Raw genomic sequence first — 21,320 nt, forward strand, 5'->3', positions numbered from 1 at the left:
GGAACATCTCTCTCTATCTCTCTAACAGGGAACATCTCTCTCTCTAACAGGGAACATCTCTCTCTATCTCTCTAACAGGGAACATCTCTCTCTCCAACAGGGAACATCTCTCTCTATCTCTCTAACAGGGAACATCTCTCTCTCTAACAGGGAACATCTCTCTCTCTCTCTCTAACAGGGAACATCTCTCTCTCTCTCTAACAGAGAACATCTCTCTCTCTCTAACAGGGAACATCTCTCTCTCTCTAACGGGGAACATCTCTCTCTCTCTCTCTAACAGGGAACATCTCTCTCTCTCTCTCTAACAGGGAACATATCTCTCTCTCTCTAACAGGGAACATCTCTCTCTCTAACAGGGAACATCTCTCTCTCTAACAGGGAACATCTCTCTCTCTCTCTAACAGGGAACATCTCTCTCTCTCTCTCTAACAGGGAACATCTCTCTCTCTAACAGGGAACATCTCTCTCTCTCTAACATGGAACATCTCTCTCTCTCTAACAGGGAACATCTCTCTCTCTCTCTCTAACAGGGAACATCTCTCTCTCTCTCTAACAGGGAACATCTCTCTCTAACAGGGAACATCTCTCTCTCTCTAACAGGGAACATCTCTCTCTCTCTCTCTAACAGGGAACATCTCTCTCTCTCTCTAACAGGGAACATCTCTCTCTCTCTCTAACAAGGAACATCTCTCTCTCTCTAACAGGGAACATCTCTCTCTCTCTCTAACAGGGAACATCTCTCTCTCTCTAACAGGGAACATCTCTCTCTCTCTCTAACATGGAACATCTCTCTCTCTCTCTAACAGGGAACATCTCTCTCTCTAACATGGAACATCTCTCTCTCTCTCTCTAACAAGGAACATATCTCTCTCTCTCTAACAGGGAACATCTCTGTCTCTCTCTAACAGGGAACATCTCTCTCTCTCTAACAGGGAACATATCTCTCTCTAACAGGGAACATCTCTCTCTCTCTAACAGGGAACATCTCTCTCTCTAACAGGGAACATCTCTCTCTCTCTCTAACAGGGAACATCTCTCTCTCTCTAACAGGGAACATCTCTCTCTCTCTCTAACAGGGAACATCTCTCTCTCTAACAGGGAACATCTCTCTCTCTCTAACAGGGAACATCTCTCTCTCTCTAACAGGGAACATCTCTCTCTCTCTCTGTAACAGGGAACATCTCTCTCTCTCTAACAGGGAACATCTCTCTAACAGGGAACATCTCTCTCTCTCTCTAACAGGGAACATCTATCTCTCTAACAGGGAACATCTCTCTCTCTCTAACAGGGAACATCTCTCTCTATCTCTCTAACAGGGAACATCTCTCTCTATCTCTCTAACAGGGAACATCTCTCTCTCTAACAGGGAACATCTCTCTCTATCTCTCTAACAGGGAACATCTCTCTCTCCAACAGGGAACATCTCTCTCTATCTCTCTAACAGGGAACATCTCTCTCTCTAACAGGGAACATCTCTCTCTCTCTCTCTAACAGGGAACATCTCTCTCTCTCTCTCTAACAGAGAACATCTCTCTCTCTCTAACAGGGAACATCTCTCTCTCTCTAACGGGGAACATCTCTCTCTCTCTCTCTAACAGGGAACATCTCTCTCTCTCTCTAACAGGGAACATATCTCTCTCTCTCTAACAGGGAACATCTCTCTCTCTAACAGGGAACATCTCTCTCTCTAACAGGGAACATCTCTCTCTCTCTAACAGGGAACATCTCTCTCTCTAACAGGGAACATCTCTCTCTCTAACAGGGAACATCTCTCTCTCTCTAACATGGAACATCTCTCTCTCTCTAACAGGGAACATCTCTCTCTCTCTCTCTAACAGGGAACATCTCTCTCTCTCTCTAACAGGGAACATCTCTCTCTCTCTAACAGGGAACATCTCTCTCTCTCTAACAGGGAACATCTCTCTCTCTCTCTAACAGGGAACATCTATCTCTCTCTCTAACAGGGAACATCTCTCTCTCTCTCTAACAGGGAACATCTCTCTCTCTCTCTCTAACAGGGAACATCTCTCTCTAACAGGGAACATCTCTGTCTCTAACAGGGAACATCTCTCTCTCTAACAGGGAACATCTCTCTCTATCTCTCTAACAGGGAACATCTCTCTCTCTCTGACATGGAACATCTCTCTCTCTCTCTCTAACAGAGAACATCTCTCTCTCTCTCTAACAGGGAACATCTCTCTCTCTCTAACAGGGAACATCTCTCTCTCTATCTAACAGGGAACATCTCTCTCTCTCTCTCTCTAACAGGGAACATCTCTCTCTCTAACAGGGAACATCTCTCTCTCTCATGCACGTACACAAGCGTATGGAACACACACAAACATGAAATATAGACCTGTCTAATGTATCCATCACATAATGCAAATTTACTTGAAAACAATCACACACACACACACACAGACAACACACACACACACACACACACACACACACACACACACACACACACACACACACACACACACACACACATACATACACACACACACACACACACACACACACACACAGACAACACACACACACACACACACACACACACAACACACACTCCTATACATTCATATCAGAGGATTCAATGTTGTCATTAATGTGTCTCCTGTCTCTTCCAGGTGTGATGAAGGTTTCTCAGGTCCAGACTGCCTGTCCTCCTCTCCTCTCTCCTCCAGTGTCCTGTCAGACTTTGAGTCCCAGGACGGTCTGCTGGCCACGTGGCAGGAGGTGATTGGTGGAGAGGTGGTGACCCCTGATGTGGGCTGTGGGGTGGTCTCCTCCGGATCCTCGCTCTACTTCAGCAAGGTAGAATACACACACACACACACAGACACACACACACACACACACACACACACAGACACAATGCTTTTATGACATCTTGGCCATTTAGTTTTATTTCATCTTTATTTTGACAAGGAGTGATGTTGAGACCAAGGTGTCATTTAAAAACGAGCCCTGTAATTACAGATATATACATCTACTGGTTTTATAAGAATTTCTAAAATACATTTTTTATTTATTTTTTAAACTTGGTCATCTGGTTGTAGTCTGGTTATCTGACTAGATAACAACCTGAATACAACGCTTTTACTGTGTGTGTGTGTGTGCGTGCGTGTGTGTGTGTGTAACAGGCTGGACTGAGGCAGTTGGTGAGCTATGACCTGGACACAGAGTGGGCGGAGTTTGTCCAGTTTTACCTGCGTGTGGGTGGAGACTGGGCGGAGTGTAACACAGCAGACAGCAGGGAGGAAGGAGTCCTTCTACAGTACAGTAACAATGGAGGAATCAGCTGGGGACTCATCGCTGAGATGTACTTCAGCGACTTCATCAAGCCACGGTGAGGAAGGGAGCAACTGGAGATTAACGATAGAGGAATCAGCTGGGAACTGATCTCTGAGATATATAGATCTACTATCTAAATTGTATTCAAGGTTTTAAAGGGATTCTAAAGTTTATTGTTTCTTTGCCAAGCCCCAGTGAGCAGGAGGGATTGGTTCCTCTTCAGGTTTCTTTCATCTAGGGAGTTTTTCCTTGTCACTAGGGAGTTTTTCCTTGTCACTAGTGAGTTTTGCCTTGTCACTAGGGAGTTTTTCCTTGTCACTAGGGAGTTTTTCCTTGTCACTTAGCTTCTGCTTGCTCTTCTGGGTCTAGACCTGATTACTGTAAGGTACTTAGTGACAACTGTTGATGGCTTGATTGATTGACTGATTCATTGATTGATTGACTGTCTGTATGTCTCTGTCTGACTGACTGACTGTCTGTCTGACTGGCTGACTAACTGTCTGACTGACTTGCTGACTGTGTTACTGACTGACTGTCTGTCTGACTGACCTCCTCTTCCTAGGTTTGTCCACTATGAGCTGCCGCTGGCCTCTAAGACCTCGTGTACCAGGTTCAGATGGTGGCAGCCCCTCCACTCTGGAGACGGCTACGACCAGTGGGCCATCGATGATGTCATCATACTTTCTGAGAGACAGAAGCACATCATCCCCATGGCCAACCCCACGCTGCCACAGGTCAGTCTCTCATTGGTAGACGACCCCACGCTGCCACAGGTCAGTCTCTCATTGGTAGACGACCCCACGCTGCCACAGGTCAGTCTCTCATTGGTAGATGAACCCACGCTGCCACAGGTCAGTCTCTCATTGGTAGACGACCCCACGCTGCCACAGGTCAGTCTCTCATTGGTAGACGACCCCACGCTGCCACAGGTCAGTCTCTCATTGGTAGACGACCCCACGCTGTCACAGGTCAGTCTCTCATTGGTAGACGACCCCACGCTGCCACAGGTCAGTCTCTCATTGGTAGACGACCGGACGCTGCGACTAGTCAGTCTCTCATTGGTAGACGACCCCACGCTGCCACGGTCAGTCTCTCATTGGTAGATGACCCCACGCTGCCACTAGTCAGTCTCTCATTGGTAGATGACCCCACGCTGCCACGGTCAGTCTCTCATTGGTAGATGACCCCACGCTGCCACGGTCAGTCTCTCATTGGCTGACGACCCCACGCTGTCAGTCTCTCATTGGCTGATGACCCCACGCTGCCACAGGTCAGTCTCTTATTGGTAGATGACCCCACGCTGCCACAGGTCAGTCTCTCATTGGTAGATGACCCCACGCTGCCACAGGTCAGTCTGTCATTGGTAGATGACCCCACACTGCCACAGGTCAGTCTGTCATTGGTAGACAACCCCACACTGCCACAGGTCAGTCTCTTATTGGTAGATGACCCCACGCTGCCACATGTCAGTCTCTCATTGGCTGACGACCCCACGCTGCCAGTCTCTCATTGGCTGATGACCCCACGCTGCCACAGGTCAGTCTCTCATTGGTAGACGACTCCACGCTGCCTGTCTCTCATTGGTAGACGACCCCACGCTGCCACAGGTCAGTCTGTCATTGGTAGACGACCCCACGCTGCCACAGGTCAGTCTCTCATTGGTAGACGACCCCACGCTGCCACAGGTCAGTCTCTCATTGGTAGAAGACCCCACGCTGCCACAGGTCAGTCTGTCATTGGTAGACGACCCCACGCTGCCACAGGTCAGTCTCTCATTGGTAGATGACCCCACGCTGCCACGGTCAGTCTCTCATTGGCTGACGACCCCACGCTGTCAGTCTCTCATTGGCTGATGACCCCACGCTGCCACAGGTCAGTCTCTTATTGGTAGATGACCCCACGCTGCCACAGGTCAGTCTCTCATTGGTAGATGACCCCACGCTGCCACAGGTCAGTCTGTCATTGGTAGATGACCCCACACTGCCACAGGTCAGTCTGTCATTGGTAGACAACCCCACACTGCCACAGGTCAGTCTCTTATTGGTAGATGACCCCACGCTGCCACATGTCAGTCTCTCATTGGCTGACGACCCCACGCTGCCAGTCTCTCATTGGCTGATGACCCCACGCTGCCACAGGTCAGTCTCTCATTGGTAGACGACTCCACGCTGCCTGTCTCTCATTGGTAGACGACCCCACGCTGCCACAGGTCAGTCTGTCATTGGTAGACGACCCCACGCTGCCACAGGTCAGTCTCTCATTGGTAGACGACCCCACGCTGCCACAGGTCAGTCTCTCATTGGTAGACGACCGGACGCTGCGACTAGTCAGTCTCTCATTGGTAGACGACCCCACGCTGCCACGTTCAGTCTCTCATTGGTAGATGACCCCACGCTGCCACTAGTCAGTCTCTCATTGGTAGATGACCCCACGCTGCCACGGTCAGTCTCTCATTGGTAGATGACCCCACGCTGCCACGGTCAGTCTCTCATTGGCTGACGACCCCACGCTGTCAGTCTCTCATTGGCTGATGACCCCACGCTGCCACAGGTCAGTCTCTTATTGGTAGATGACCCCACGCTGCCACAGGTCAGTCTCTCATTGGTAGATGACCCCACGCTGCCACAGGTCAGTCTGTCATTGGTAGATGACCCCACACTGCCACAGGTCAGTCTGTCATTGGTAGACAACCCCACACTGCCAAGGGTCAGTCTCTTATTGGTAGATGACCCCACGCTGCCACATGTCAGTCTCTCATTGGCTGACGACCCCACGCTGCCAGTCTCTCATTGGCTGATGACCCCACGCTGCCACAGGTCAGTCTCTCATTGGTAGACGACTCCACGCTGCCTGTCTCTCATTGGTAGACGACCCCACGCTGCCACAGGTCAGTCTGTCATTGGTAGACGACCCCACGCTGCCACAGGTCAGTCTCTCATTGGTAGACGACCCCACGCTGCCACAGGTCAGTCTCTCATTGGTAGAAGACCCCACGCTGCCACAGGTCAGTCTGTCATTGGTAGACGACCCCACGCTGCCACAGGTCAGTCTCTCATTGGTAGATGACCCCACGCTGCCACGATCAGTCTCTCATTGGCTGACGACCCCACGCTGTCAGTCTCTCATTGGCTGATGACCCCACGCTGCCACAGGTCAGTCTCTCATTGGTAGATGACCCCACACTGCCACTATCAGTCTCTCATTGGCTGACGACCCCACGCATCCAGTCTCTCATTGGCTGATGACCCCACGCTGCCACAGGTCAGTCTCTCATTGGTAGACGACCCCACGCTGCCACAGGTCAGTCTCTCATTGGTAGACGACCCCACGCTGCCTGTCTCTCATTGGTAGACGACCCCACGCTGCCACAGGTCAGTCTCTCATTGGTAGACGACCCCACGCTGCCACAGGTCAGTCTCTCATTGGTAGATGACCCCACGCTGTCACAGGTCAGTCTCTCATTGGTAGACGACCCCACGCTGCCAGAGGTCAGTCTCTCATTGGTAGACGACCCCACGCTGCCACAGGTCAGTCTCTTATTGCATCCGTAATGGGTCAGCGGTCAAACGACCTCCACTCATCACTGTCAAACGCTCCCTGAAACACTTCAGCGAGCAGGCCTTTCTAATCGACCTGGCCGGGGTATCCTGGAAGGATATTGATCTCATCCCGTCAGTAGAGGATGCCTGGATATTTTTTTTAAATGCCTTTCGAACCATCTTAAATAAACATGCCCCATTCAAGAAATTTAGAACCAGGAACAGATATAGCCCTTGGTTCTCCCCAGAACTGTCTGCCCTTAACCAACACAAAATCATCATATGGCGTTCTGCATTAGCATCGAACAGCCCCCGTGATATGCAGCTGTTCAGGGAAGCTAGAAACCATTATACACAGGCAGTTAGAAAAGCCAAGGCTAGCTTTTTCAAGCAGAAATTTGCTTCCTGCAACACTAACTCAAAAAAGATCTGGGACACTGTAAAGTCCATGGAGATTAAGAACACCTCCTCCCAGCTGCCCACTGCACTGAAGATAGGAAACACTGTCACCACTGATAAATCCACCATAATTGAGAATTTCAATAAGCATTTTTCTACGGCTGGCCATGCTTTCCACCTGGCAACTCCTACCCCGGTCAACAGCACTGCACCCCCAACAGCAACTCGCCCAAGCCTTCCCCATTTCTCCTTCTCCCAAATCCGTTCAGCTGATATTCTGAAAGAGCTGCAAAATCTGGACCCCAACAAATCAGCCGGGCTAGACAATCTGGACCCTTTCTTTCTAAAATGATCTGCCGAAATTGTTGCCACCCCTATTACTAGCCTGTTCAACCTCTCTTTCGTGTCGTCTGAGATTCCCAAAGATTGGAAAGCAGCTGGGGTCATCCCCCTCTTCAAAGGGGGGGACACTCTTGACCCAAACTGCTACAGACCTATATCTATCCTACCCTGCCTTTCTAAGGTCTTCGAAAGCCAAGTCAACAAACAGATTACCGACCATTTCGAATCTCACCATACCTTCTCTGCTATGCAATCTGGTTTCAGAGCTGGTCATGGGTGCACCTCAGCCACGCTCAAGGTCCTAAACGATATGTTAACCGCCATCGATAAGAAACATTACTGTGCAGCCGTATTCATTGATCTGGCCAAGGCTTTCTGATCCACCTCTACGCAGACGACACCATTCTGTATACTTCTGGCCCTTCTTTGGACACTGTGCTAACAACCCTCCAGGCAAGCTTCAATGCCATACAACTCTCCTTCCGTGGCCTCCAATTGCTCTTAAATACAAGTAAAACTAAATGCATGCTCTTCAACCGATCGCTACCTGCACCTACCCGCCTGTCCAACATCACTACTCTGGACGGCTCTGACTTAGAATACATGGACAACTACAAATACTTAGGTGTCTGGTTAGACTGTAAACTCTCCTTCCAGACCCATATCAAACATCTCCAATCCAAAGTTCAATCTAGAATTGGCTTCCTATTTCGCAACAAAGCATCCTTCACTCATGCTGCCAAACATACCCTTGTAAAACTGACCATCCTACCAATCCTCGACTTTGGCGATGTCATTTACAAAATAGCCTCCAATACCCTACTCAACAAATTGGATGCAGTCTATCACAGTGCAATCCGTTTTGTCACCAAAGCCCCATATACTACCCACCATTGCGACCTGTACGCTCTCGTTGGCTGGCCCTCGCTTCATACTCGTCGCCAAACCCACTGGCTCCATGTCATCTATGTCATCTGCCTTTACCTCCCTTATCTCACCTCATTTGCTCACATCGTATATAGACTTGTTTATACTGTATTATTGACTGTATGTTTGTTTTACTCCATGTGTAACTCTGTGTCGTTGTATCTGTCGAACTGCTTTGCTTTATCTTGGCCAGGTTGCAATTGTAAATGAGAACTTGTTCTCAACTTGCCTACCTGGTTAAATAAAGGTGAAATAAAAAATATATATTAAAAAAATATTGGTAGACGACCCCACGCTGCCGCAGGTCAGTCTCTCATTGGTAGACGACCCCACGCTGCCACAGGTCAGTCTCTCATTGGTAGACGACCCCACGCTGCCGCAGGTCAGTCTCTCATTGATAGACAACCCCACGCAGCCACAGGTCAGTCTCTCATTGGTAGACGACCCCACGCTGCCGCAGGTCAGTCTCTCATTGATAGACAACCCCACGCAGCCACAGGTCAGTCTCTCATTGGTAGACGACCCCACGCTGCCGCAGGTCAGTCTCTCATTGATAGACAACCCCACGCAGCCACAGGTCAGTCTCTCATTGACAGACGACCCCCACGCTGCCGCAGGTCAGTCTCTCATTGACAGACGACCCCCACGCTGCCGCAGGTCAGTCTCTCATTGATAGACGACCCCACACTGCCACAGGTCAGGATCTTATAGGTTGACACCGACACCAGACAATATTCATGCACAAATCATTCCCAATCTGTAAAATGGATTGTTTTATATCAACTTGAGAGGATTTGGACATTGACTTTGTACATTGAACAATGCTTCAGTTAACGGTTGGTGACGGTAACGAGGATAACTAAATAACGGATTAACCAATCCTCTTGTCTCTGTAGAACTTCTATGAGAAGCCGGCGTTTGACTACCCTCTGAACCAGATGAGTGTGTGGCTGATGCTGGGTAACGAGGGCATGGAGAAGGAGAGGAACGGCAGCTTCTGTGCCACCACGCCCTCCGCCATGGTGTTCGGGCGCTCTGACGGCGACAGGGTGGCAGTGACCAGAGATCTGGCTCTACGTCCAGGGTACACCCTGCAGTTTAAGGTAAGGTGTATGTGTTCTTTCTTTCTTTCTTTCATTCTTTTCTTTTCTTCTCTCTCTCTCTCTCTCTCTCTCTCGCTATCTCTCGCTCTCTCTTTGAGTTTCTTTCATTTCTTCAATCACTTTTTAAAATACTTTTTTTTATGTGTTTGTGTAATGTACTGTATGATATTATTGACCTAAATAGATATTTAAAATTCTAATTCTCCCCAGTTGAACATCGGCTGTGAGTCCCAGTTCAGTGCGTCAGCTCCAGTCCTGCTGCAGTACTCCCATGATGCCGGCCGTACCTGGGCGCTGGTGAAGGAGGGCTGCTACCCAGCATCCTCAGGGGCAGGCGGCTGCGAGGGCAGTGGGCGGGAACTCAGGGAACCAACCGTCTACGCCACGGGAGACTTTGAACGCTGGACCAGGGTCACCGTGGTGATACGGCGCAACGTGGCCGCCAGGTAGATGAAAACGCGTATTATGGGATGGGGTAGATTGAAACTGACTGAGGTATGACAATGACATAGGTACTGTTAGAAAGACTGTGAGAAGGTACAGATTATTGTTCAGTTCATTCAATATTGGTCCTTGGAGCCGGGTTAGATGTAAGAATCAGGAGACGCTGTTGTGCAGATTTACAGGAAGATCGTTATAATGCTGTTATGCTGAATGACTTTACTTCCCCCTATTTCTGTATATATATATATATATATATATATATATATATATATCTCCCTTTCCTCTATCTCTGTATATATATATATCTCCCTTTCCTCTATCTCTTTATATATATATATATATATCTCCATCTCTGTATATATATATATATCTCCCTTTCCTCTATCCCTGTATATATATATATATATATATCTCCCTTTCCTCTATCTCTGTATATATATATATCTCCCTTTCCTCTATCTCTGTATATATATATATCTCCCTTTCCTCTATCTCTGTATATATATATATATATATATCTCCATCTCTGTATATATATATATATCTCCCTTTCCTCTATCGCTGTATATATATATATATATATATATATATATCTCCCTTTCCTCTATCTCTGTATATATATATATATATATCTCCATCTCTGTATATATATATATATCTCCCTTTCCTCTATCCCTGTATATATATATATATATATATATCTCCCTTTCCTCTATCCCTGTATATATATATATCTCCCTTTCCTCTATCTCTGTATATATATATATATCTCCCTTTCCTCTATCTCTGTATATATACACTGCTCAAAAAAATAAAGGGAACACTTTTACAACACAATGTAACTCCAAGTCAATCACACTTCTGTGAAATCAAACTGTCCACTTAGGAAGCAACACTGATTGACAATAAATTTCACATGCTGTTGTGCAAATGGAATAGACTACAGGTGGAAATTATAGGCAATTAGCAAGACACCCCCAATAAAGGAGTGGTTCTACAGGTGATAACCACAGACCACTTCTCAGTTCTTATGCTTACTGGCTGATGTTTTGGTCAGTTTTGAATGCTGGCGGTGCTTTCACTCTAGTGGTAGCATGAGACGGAGTCTAAAACCCACACAAGTGGCTCAGGTAGTGCAGTTCATCCAGGATGGCACATCAATGCGAGCTGTGGCAAGAAGGTTTGCTGTGTCTGTCAGCGTAGTGTCCAGAGCATGAGACAGGCCAGTACATCAGGAGACGTGGAGGAGTCCGTAGGAGGGCAACAACCCAGCAGCAGGACCGCTACCTCCGCCTTTGTGCAAGGAGGAGCAGGAGGAGCACTGCCAGAGCCCTGCAAAATGACCTCCAGCAGGCCACAAATGTGCATGTGTCTGCTCAAACAGTCAGAAACAGACTCCATGAGGGTGGTATGAGGGCCCGACGTCCACAGGTGAGGGTTGTGCTTACAGGCCAACACCGTGCGGGACGTTTGGCATTTGCCAGAAAACACCAAGATTGGCAAATTTGCCACTGGCGCCCTGTGCTCTTCACAGATGAAGGCCACACACACTACTGGAGGCCACACACACTACTGAGCCTCATTTTGACTTGTTTTAAGGACATTACATCAAAGTTGGATCAGCCTGTAGTGTGGTTTTCCACTTTAATTTTGAGTGTGTCTTCAAACCAGACCTCCATGGGTTGATACATTTGATTTCCATTGATAATTCTAGTGTGATTTTGTTGTCAGCACATTCAACTATGTAAAGAAAAAAGTATTTAATAAGAATATTTCATTCATTCAGATCTAGGATGTGTTATTTTAGTGTTCCCTTTATTTTTTTGAGCAGTGTATATATGTGTTGTTGTACATGTCGAACTGCTTTGCTTTATCTTGGCCAGGTCGCAATTGTAAATGAGAACTTGTTCTCAACTTGCCTACCTTGTTAAATAAAGGTGAAATAAATAAATAAATAAATCCCTCTCTTTATGTCTCTCTACCCCACCTCTCTCTCTACCCCACCTCTCTCTCTACCCCACCTCTATCTCTACCCCACCTCTATCTCTACCCCACCTCTCTCTCTACCCCACCTCTATCTCTACCCCACCTCTATCTCTACCCCACCTCTCTCTCTACCCCACCCCTCTCTCTACCCCATCTCTCTCTCTACCCCACCCCTCTCTCTACCCCACCCCTCTCTCTACCCCACCCCTCTCTCTACCCCACCTCTCTCTCTACCCCACCCCTCTCTCTCTACCCCACCTCTATCTCTACCCCACCTCTCTCTCTACCCCACCCCTCTCTCTACCCCATCTCTCTCTCTACCCCACCTCTCTCTCTACCCCACCTCTATCTCTACCCCACCTCTATCTCTACCCCACCTCTCTCTCTACCCCACCCTCTCTCTACCCCATCTCTCTCTCTACCCCACCTCTCTCGCTGTACCCCACCTCTCTCTCTCTACCCCACCTCTCTCTCTACCCCACCTCTCTCTCTACCCCACCTCTCTCTCTATCCCACCTCTCTCTCTACCCCACCTCTCTCTCTCTATCCCACCTCTCTCTCTCTACCCCACCTCTCTCTCTACCCCACCTCTCTCTCTCTACCCCACCTCTCTTTCTCTCTACCCCACCGCTCTCTCTCTCTACCCCACCTCTCTCTCTACCCCACCTCTCTCTCTCTACCCCACCTCTCTCTCTCTACCCCACCTCTCTCTCTCTACCCCACCTCTCACTCTACCCCACCTCCCTCTCTCTCTCTCTCTCTCTCTCTACCCCACCTCTCTCTACCCCACCTCTCTCTCTCTCTCTACCCCACATCTCTCTCTACCCCACCTCTCTCTCTCTCTACCCCACATCTCTCTCTACCCTACCTCTCTCTCTACCCCACCTCTCTCTCTCTCTCTCTACCCCACCTCTCTCTCTCTCTACCCCACATCTCTCTCTGCCCCACCTCTCTCTCTCTCTACCCCACCCACTTCCCCACTCAGTAAAACGCGGTTCCGGTGGTTCCAGGAGAGTAGTGTGTACCGGGACGCTCCAGCCTTCGCCCTAGACGGAGTCTACATCTCTGAGCCCTGTCCCAACCACTGTGGAGGACACGGAGACTGCATCTCTGGAGTATGCTTCTGTGATATGGGTTATACAGGTAGGTACTGATAGAGAGAGGAGAGGAACGAATAGGAGGGAGGGAGGGAGGGAGGGAGGGAGAGAGAGAGGAGAGGAACGAATAGGAGGGAGGGAGGGAGGGAGGGAGGGAGGGAGGGAGGGAGGGAGGGGGTAGAGAGAGAGGAGGAACGAATAGGAGGGAGAGAGGGAGGGAGAGAAGGGGTAGAGAGAGAGAGAGGGTAGAGAGAGAGAGGAGAGGAACAAATAGGAGGGAGAGAGGGAGGGAGAGAAGGGGTAGAGAGAGAGAGAGGGTAGAGAGAGAGAGAGAGGAGAGGAACGAATAGGAGGGAGAGAGGGAGGGAGAGAAGGGGGTAGAGAGAGAGAGAGAGAGAGAGGGGAGGGAGGAGAGGGGAGAGGGAGAGGGAGAGAGGAGGAGAGAGAGAGAGAGAGAGAGAGAGAGAGAGAGAGAGAGAGAGAGAGGGAGGGAGGGAGGGAGGGAGGGAGAGGAAGGAGAGAGAAAGAGGGAGGGAGAGAGAGAGAGAGAAAGAGTGAGGGAGAGAGAGAGAAGAGAGGGAGGGAGAGAGAGAGAGAGAGAAGAGAGAGAGAGAGGAGAGGGAGGGAAGGAGAAAGGGAGGGAGGGAGGGAGTAGAGAAGGGGAGTAGAGAGAGAGGGAGGGAGGGAGGGAGGAGAGAGGAGGGAGGGAGAGGGAGGAGGGAGGGAGGGAGGGAGGGAGGGAGGGAGGGAGGGAGGGAGGGGAGGGAGGGAGGGAGAGAGGAGGGAGAGAGAAAGGGAGGGAGGGAGAGAGAGCGAGAGAGGGAGGGAGGAGAGAGAGGAGAAAAATAGATGGTGAAATGGAGAAGGAAGAGTAGACCTCTGATAGTTGAGAATGGGAGTTGTTGAAAACAATTTAGTGATTGTGATAAACATTGTGTTGCTTTCTCTTGTGTGTCTGCGTGTTCCCCAGTGGAACAGGACAGCTGTGTGCCAGCAGTGGCCAGTCCCACAGAGCTGGTGGAGGGCTTTGAGAGCAAGCTGAGCCCGCTGTGGCAGAGCCTGAGTGGGGGTCAGGTTGGAGGCGGCTGCGGTACCATCAGCGAGGGCAAAGCCCTGTACTTCAGCAGCTCTGGGAAAAGACAGGCACTGACTGTCACCCTGGATACTACCAACACACGGTCAGTACACACGTTCTCCTGGGTGATCAGCTTTACACCATGGAGGCTGCAGTGTTGCTTGTATTCCTTTTTCTTCCTTAAACTCTTTAACTAAAATCCTGGTCAGTTTAGACAATGAGTGCTGGACTGGAACAAAAGCCTGCAAAACACGGACCTGTAGATCCAGTTTCCAGTGAAGTAAAACCCTCTAAAATCCTCCTGTGTGTCTTGTCTTGTCCGTCCGTCTGTCCATGCAGGCTGGTGCAGTTCTACATCCGAATCGGAGGGAAGAACGTTGGACCCACCTGCACTAGACCTCGCTCCCGCAACGAAGGTGACTGACCATCACCATCGCTACTGACGATGTCCCACTTAAGCTCTCAATTCAATTCAATTCAATTCAAGGGGCTTTATTGGCATGGGAAACGTGTTAACATTGCCAGAGCAAGTGAGGTAGATAATATACAAAAGTTAAATAAACAATTAAAATTAACAGTAAACATTACACATACAGAAGTTTCAAAACAATAAAGACAGTACAAATGTCATGTTATATATATACAGTGTTTTAACAATGTACAAATGGTTAAGGGTACACAAGGGAAAATAAATAAGCATAAATATGGGTTGTATTTACAATGGTGTTTGTTCTTCACTGGTTGCCCTTTTCTTGTGGCAACAGGTCACAGATCTTGCTGCTGTGACGGCACACTGTAGTATTTCACCCAGTAGATATGTGATGTCACACTGTGGTATTTCACCCAGTAGATATGTGATGTCACACTGTGGTATTTCACCCAGTAGATATGTGATGTCACACTGTGGTATTTCACCCAGTAGATATGTGATGTCACACTGTGGTATTTCACCCAGTAGATATGTGATGTCACACTGTGGTATTTCACCCAGTAGATATGTGATGTCACACTGTGGTATTTCACCCAGTAGATATGTGATGTCACACTGTGGTATTTCACCCAGTAGATATGTGATGTCACACTGTGGTATTTCACCCAGTAGATATGTGATGTCACACTGTGGTATTTCACCCAGTAGATATGTGATGTCACACTGTGGTATTTCACCCAGTAGATATGTGATGTCACACTGTGGTATTTCACCCAGTAGATATGTGATGTCACACTGTGGTATTTCACCCAGTAGATATGTGATGTCACACTGTGGTATTTCACCCAGTAGATATGTGATGTCACACTGTGGTATTTCACCCAGTAGATATGGGATGTCACACTGTGGTATTTCACCCAGTAGATATGTGATGTCACACTGTGGTATTTCACCCAGTAGATATGGGATGTCACACTGTGGTATTTCACCCAGTAGATATGTGATGTCACACTGTGGTATTTCACCCAGTAGATATGTGATGGCACACTGTGGTATTTCACCCAGTAGATATGTGATGTCACACTGTGGTATTTCACCCAGTAGATATGTGATGTCACACTGTGGTATTTCACCCAGTAGATATGTGATGCACACTGTGGTATTTCACCCAGTAGATATGTGATGTCACACTGTGGTATTTCACCCAGTAGATATGTGATGCACACTGTGGTATTTCACCCAGTAGATATGTGATGTCACACTGTGGTATTTCACCCAGTAGATATGTGATGGCACACTGTGGTATTTCACCCAGTAGATATGTGATGGCACACTGTGGTATTTCACCCAGTAGATATGTGATGTCACACTGTGGTATTTCACCCAGTAGATATGTGATGTCACACTGTGGTATTTCACCCAGTAGATATGTGATGTCACACTGTGGTATTTCACCCAGTAGATATGGGATGTCACACTGTGGTATTTCACCCAGTAGATATGTGATGTCACACTGTGGTATTTCACCCAGTAGATATGGGATGTCACACTGTGGTATTTCACCCAGTAGATATGTGATGTCACACTGTGGTATTTCACCCAGTAGATATGTGATGCACACTGTGGTATTTCACCCAGTAGATATGTGATGTCACACTGTGGTATTTCACCCAGTAGATATGTGATGGCACACTGTGGTATTTCACCCAGTAGATATGTGATGTCACACTGTGGTATTTCACCCAGTAGATATGTGATGTCACACTGTGGTATTTCACCCAGTAGATATGTGATGTCACACTGTGGTATTTCACCCAGTAGATATGTGATGTCACACTGTGGTATTTCACCCAGTAGATATGTGATGTCACACTGTGGTATTTCACCCAGTAGATATGTGATGTCACACTGTGGTATTTCACCCAGTAGATATGTGATGTCACACTGTGGTATTTCACCCAGTAGATATGTGATGTCACACTGTGGTATTTCACCCAGTAGATATGTGATGTCACACTGTGGTATTTCACCCAGTAGATATGTGATGTCACACTGTGGTATTTCACCCAGTAGATATGGGATGTCACACTGTGGTATTTCACCCAGTAGATATGTGATGTCACACTGTGGTATTTCACCCAGTAGATATGTGATGTCACACTGTGGTATTTCACCCAGTAGATATGTGATGTCACACTGTGGTATTTCACCCAGTAGATATGTGATGTCACACTGTGGTATTTCACCCAGTAGATATGTGATGTCACACTGTGGTATTTCACCCAGTAGATATGTGATGTCACACTGTGGTATTTCACCCAGTAGATATGTGATGTCACACTGTGGTATTTCACCCAGTAGATATGTGATGTCACACTGTGGTATTTCACCCAGTAGATATGTGATGTCACACTGTGGTATTTCACCCAGTAGATATGTGATGTCACACTGTGGTATTTCACCCAGTAGATATGTGATGTCACACTGTGGTATTTCACCCAGTAGATATGATATGATGTCACACTGTGGTATTTCACCCAGTAGATATGTGATGTCACACTGTGGTATTTCACCCAGTAGATATGTGATGTCACACTGTGGTATTTCACCCAGTAGATATGTGATGTCACACTGTGGTATTTCACCCAGTAGATATGTGATGTCACACTGTGGTATTTCACCCAGTAGATATGGGATGTCACACTGTGGTATTTCACCCAGTAGATATGTGATGTCACACTGTGGTATTTCACCCAGTAGATATGTGATGTCACACTGTGGTATTTCACCCAGTAGATATGTGATGTCACACTGTGGTATTTCACCCAGTAGATATGTGATGTCACACTGTGGTATTTCACCCAGTAGATATGTGATGTCACACTGTGGTATTTCACCCAGTAGATATGTGATGTCACACTGTGGTATTTCACCCAGTAGATATGTGATGTCACACTGTCATTTCACCCAGTAGATATATGTGATGTCACACTGTGGTATTTCACCCAGTAGATATGTGATGTCACACTGTGGTATTTCACCCAGTAGATATGTGATGTCACACTGTGGTATTTCACCCAGTAGATATGTGATGTCACACTGTGGTATTTCACCCAGTAGATATGTGATGTCACACTGTGGTATTTCACCCAGTAGATATGTGATGTCACACTGTGGTATTTCACCCAGTAGATATGTGATGTCACACTGTGGTATTTCACCCAGTAGATATGTGATGTCACACTGTGGTATTTCACCCAGTAGATATGTGATGTCACACTGTGGTATTTCACCCAGTAGATATGTGATGTCACACTGTGGTATTTCACCCAGTAGATATGTGATGTCACACTGTGGTATTTCACCCAGTAGATGTCACACTGTGGTGTGATGTCACACTGTGGTATTTCACCCAGTAGATATGTGATGTCACACTGTATGTGTATTTCACCCAGTAGATATGTGATGTCACACTGTGGTATTTCACCCAGTAGATATGTGATGTCACACTGTGGTATTTCACCCAGTAGATATGTGATGTCACACTGTGGTATTTCACCCAGTAGATATGTGATGTCACACTGTGGTATTTCACCCAGTAGATATGTGATGTCACACTGTGGTATTTCACCCAGTAGATATGTGATGTCACACTGTGGTATTTCACCCAGTAGATATGTGATGTCACACTGTGGTATTTCACCCAGTAGATATGTGATGTCACACTGTGGTATTTCACACACTGTGGTATTTCACCAGTAGATATGTGATGTCACACTGTGGTATTTCACCCAGTAGATATGTGATGTCACACTGTGGTATTTCACCCAGTAGATATGTGATGGCACACTGTGGTATTTCACCCAGTAGATATGTGATGTCACACTGTGGTATTTCACCCAGTAGATATGTGATGTCACACTGTGGTATTTCACCCAGTAGATATGGGATGTCACACTGTGGTATTTCACCCAGTAGATATGGGATGTCACACTGTGGTATTTCACCCAGTAGATATGTGATGTCACACTGTGGTATTTCACCCAGTAGATATGTGATGTCACACTGTGGTATTTCACCCAGTAGATATGTGATGTCACACTGTGGTATTTCACCCAGTAGATATGTGATGTCACACTGTGGTATTTCACCCAGTAGATATGTGATGTCACACTGTGGTATTTCACCCAGTAGATATGTGATGTCACACTGTGGTATTTCACCCAGTAGATATGTGATGTCACACTGTGGTATTTCACCCAGTAGATATGTGATGTCACACTGTGGTATTTCACCCAGTAGATATGTGATGTCACACTGTGGTATTTCACCCAGTAGATATGGGATGTCACACTGTGGTATTTCACCCAGTAGATATGGGATGTCACACTGTGGTATTTCACCCAGTAGATATGTGATGTCACACTGTGGTATTTCACCCAGTAGATATGTGATGTCACACTGTGGTATTTCACCCAGTAGATATGTGATGTCACACTGTGGTATTTCACCCAGTAGATATGTGATGGCACACTGTGGTATTTCACCCAGTAGATATGGGAGTTTATCAAAAATGGATTTGTTTTCTAATTCTTTGTGATCTGTGTAATCTGAGGGAAATATGTGTCTCTAATATGGTCGTACATTGGGCAGGAGGTCTCTCTCTAAACTCATAGCCGAACTCAATGAGTCTCTCTGCTTCCACCGTGTGGTGGTTTACTGACACTGCAGTGTGGATTATATTCAGTAGCTCCAGGTCTCAAGCTTTTTCCTGCGCCCTGTGTCTCCTGTCCATTTGATCAACTATTGAAGCCTTGTGTTTCAGCAGATCCTTTTCAAAAGTTAGAATCAAACAATGATGGTGTTCTTTAAAAACAATCTGTGTCAGCGTATTTTGATATTTAGATTTTTGAGTCAGACCTTTAGTCATCTCCCAGATGTCTGTGAGGAGGGCAACTTGATGTACTGTACGACCCATAATGCACCTTACCAATGAGAACGTGAGGTCTTTGTTACTTATTCTCATCCCTTCATGGATTTTAAAGGACAGTATTGTTGTATTGTATTCTTTATTTCTGAACTTTCTCCTCCTCTCCTCCTCTCCTCCTCTTCTACTACTCTCCTCCTCCTCCACTCCTCTCCTTCTCCTCTCCTCCTCTCCTCCTCCCCTCCTCTTCTCCTCCTCCCCTCCTCTCATCTCCTCCTCTCCTTCTCCCCTCCTCTCCTCCTCCTCCCCTCCTCCTCCTCATCTCCTAACTCCTCTCCCTCTCCTTCTCTCCTCCTCCTCCCCCCTCCTCCTCCTCATCTCCTCCCCCTCCTCTCCCTCTCCTCCTCTCCTTGCCCCTCCTCCTCCTCCTCTCCTCCCCCTCCTCATCTTCCCCCTCCTCTCTCCCTCCTCTCCTCCTCTCCTCCTCTCCTCCTCCTCATCTCCTCCCCCTTCTTTCCCCCTCCTCCTCTCCCCCTCCTCCTCTCCTCCTCCTCCCCCTCCTCATGTCCTCCCTCCTCCTCTCCTCCTCCCCCCTCCTCTCCTCCTCCTGCCCCCCGTCTCCTTCTCTTTTCTCATCTGGTCCTCCAGGAGTGGTTGTCCAGTTCTCAACCAACAACGGGGTGCAGTGGCAGTTGCTGAGAGAGCTGGACTTTGGCTCCTTCCTGGAACCCCAGGTGGTGACCATTGAACTGCCTCCAGCCGCCAAGACCCCCTACACAGTGTTCCGCTGGTGGCAGCCACAGCAAGGTGAGGAGTCAGACCTGCCTCTAATAGCCCACAGCAAGGTGAGGAGTCATAGTTGCCTCTAATAGCCCACAGCAAGGTGAGGAGTCAGACCTGCCTCTAATAGCCCACAGCAAGGTGAGGAGTCAGACCTGCCTCTAATAGGCCACAGCAAGGTGAGGAGTCAGACCTGCCTCTAATAGCCCACAGCAAGGTGAGGAGTCAGACCTGCCTCTAATAGCCCACAGCAAGGTGAGGAGTCATACCTGCCTCTTATAGCCCACAGCAAGGTGAGGAGTCAGACCTGCCTCTAATAGCCCACAGCAAAGTGAGGAGTCATACCTGCCTCTAATAGCCCACAGCAAGGTGAGGAGTCATACCTGCCTCTAATAGCCCACAGCAAGGTGAGGAGTCATACCTGCCTCTAATAGCCCACAGCAAAGTGAGGAGTCATACCTGCCTCTACTAGCCCACAGCAAGGTGAGGAGTCAGACCTGCCTCTAATAGCCCACAGCAAGGTGAGGAGTCAGACCTGCATCTAATAGACCACAGCAAGGTGAGGAGTCAGACCTGCCTCTAATAGCCCACAGCAAGGTGAGGAGTCATACCTGCCTCTTATAGCCCACAGCAAGGTGAGGAGTCATACCTGCCTCTTATAGCCCACAGCAAGGTGAGGAGTCAGACCTGCCTCTAAAAGCCCACAGCAAGGTGAGGAGTCAGACCTGCCTCTAATAGCCCACAGCAAGGTGAGGAGTCATACCTGCCTCTTATAGCCCACAGCAAGGTGAGGAGTCAGACCTGCCTCTAATAGCCCACAGCAAGGTGAGGAGTCAGACCTGCCTCTAATAGACCACAGCAAGGTGAGGAGTCAGACCTGCCTCTAATAGCCCACAGCAAGGTGAGGAGTCATACCTGCCTCTTATAGCCCACAGCAAGGTGAGGAGTCATACCTGCCTCTTATAGCCCAC

General features: G+C 47.9%; 1 protein-coding gene across 1 annotated transcript in view; it reads left to right on the plus strand.

Annotated features, from left to right (window-relative positions):
- Positions 1–21,320, plus strand: part of LOC115120311 (reelin-like) — a 427,502-nt gene that overhangs the window by 288,290 nt on the left and 117,892 nt on the right. Inside the window, exons 25-33 of the mRNA XM_065022290.1 lie at positions 2,634–2,820; positions 3,150–3,355; positions 3,863–4,034; positions 9,404–9,610; positions 9,821–10,056; positions 13,026–13,183; positions 14,108–14,315; positions 14,552–14,628; positions 20,218–20,376. Of these exons, the coding sequence (XP_064878362.1) occupies positions 2,634–2,820; positions 3,150–3,355; positions 3,863–4,034; positions 9,404–9,610; positions 9,821–10,056; positions 13,026–13,183; positions 14,108–14,315; positions 14,552–14,628; positions 20,218–20,376 (1,610 nt within the window). The remainder of the gene's footprint in view (positions 1–2,633; positions 2,821–3,149; positions 3,356–3,862; positions 4,035–9,403; positions 9,611–9,820; positions 10,057–13,025; positions 13,184–14,107; positions 14,316–14,551; positions 14,629–20,217; positions 20,377–21,320) is intronic.

Source organism: Oncorhynchus nerka, linkage group LG9a (assembly GCF_034236695.1).
Source record: "Oncorhynchus nerka isolate Pitt River linkage group LG9a, Oner_Uvic_2.0, whole genome shotgun sequence".
NCBI classification, from domain to species: Eukaryota; Metazoa; Chordata; class Actinopteri; order Salmoniformes; family Salmonidae; genus Oncorhynchus; species Oncorhynchus nerka.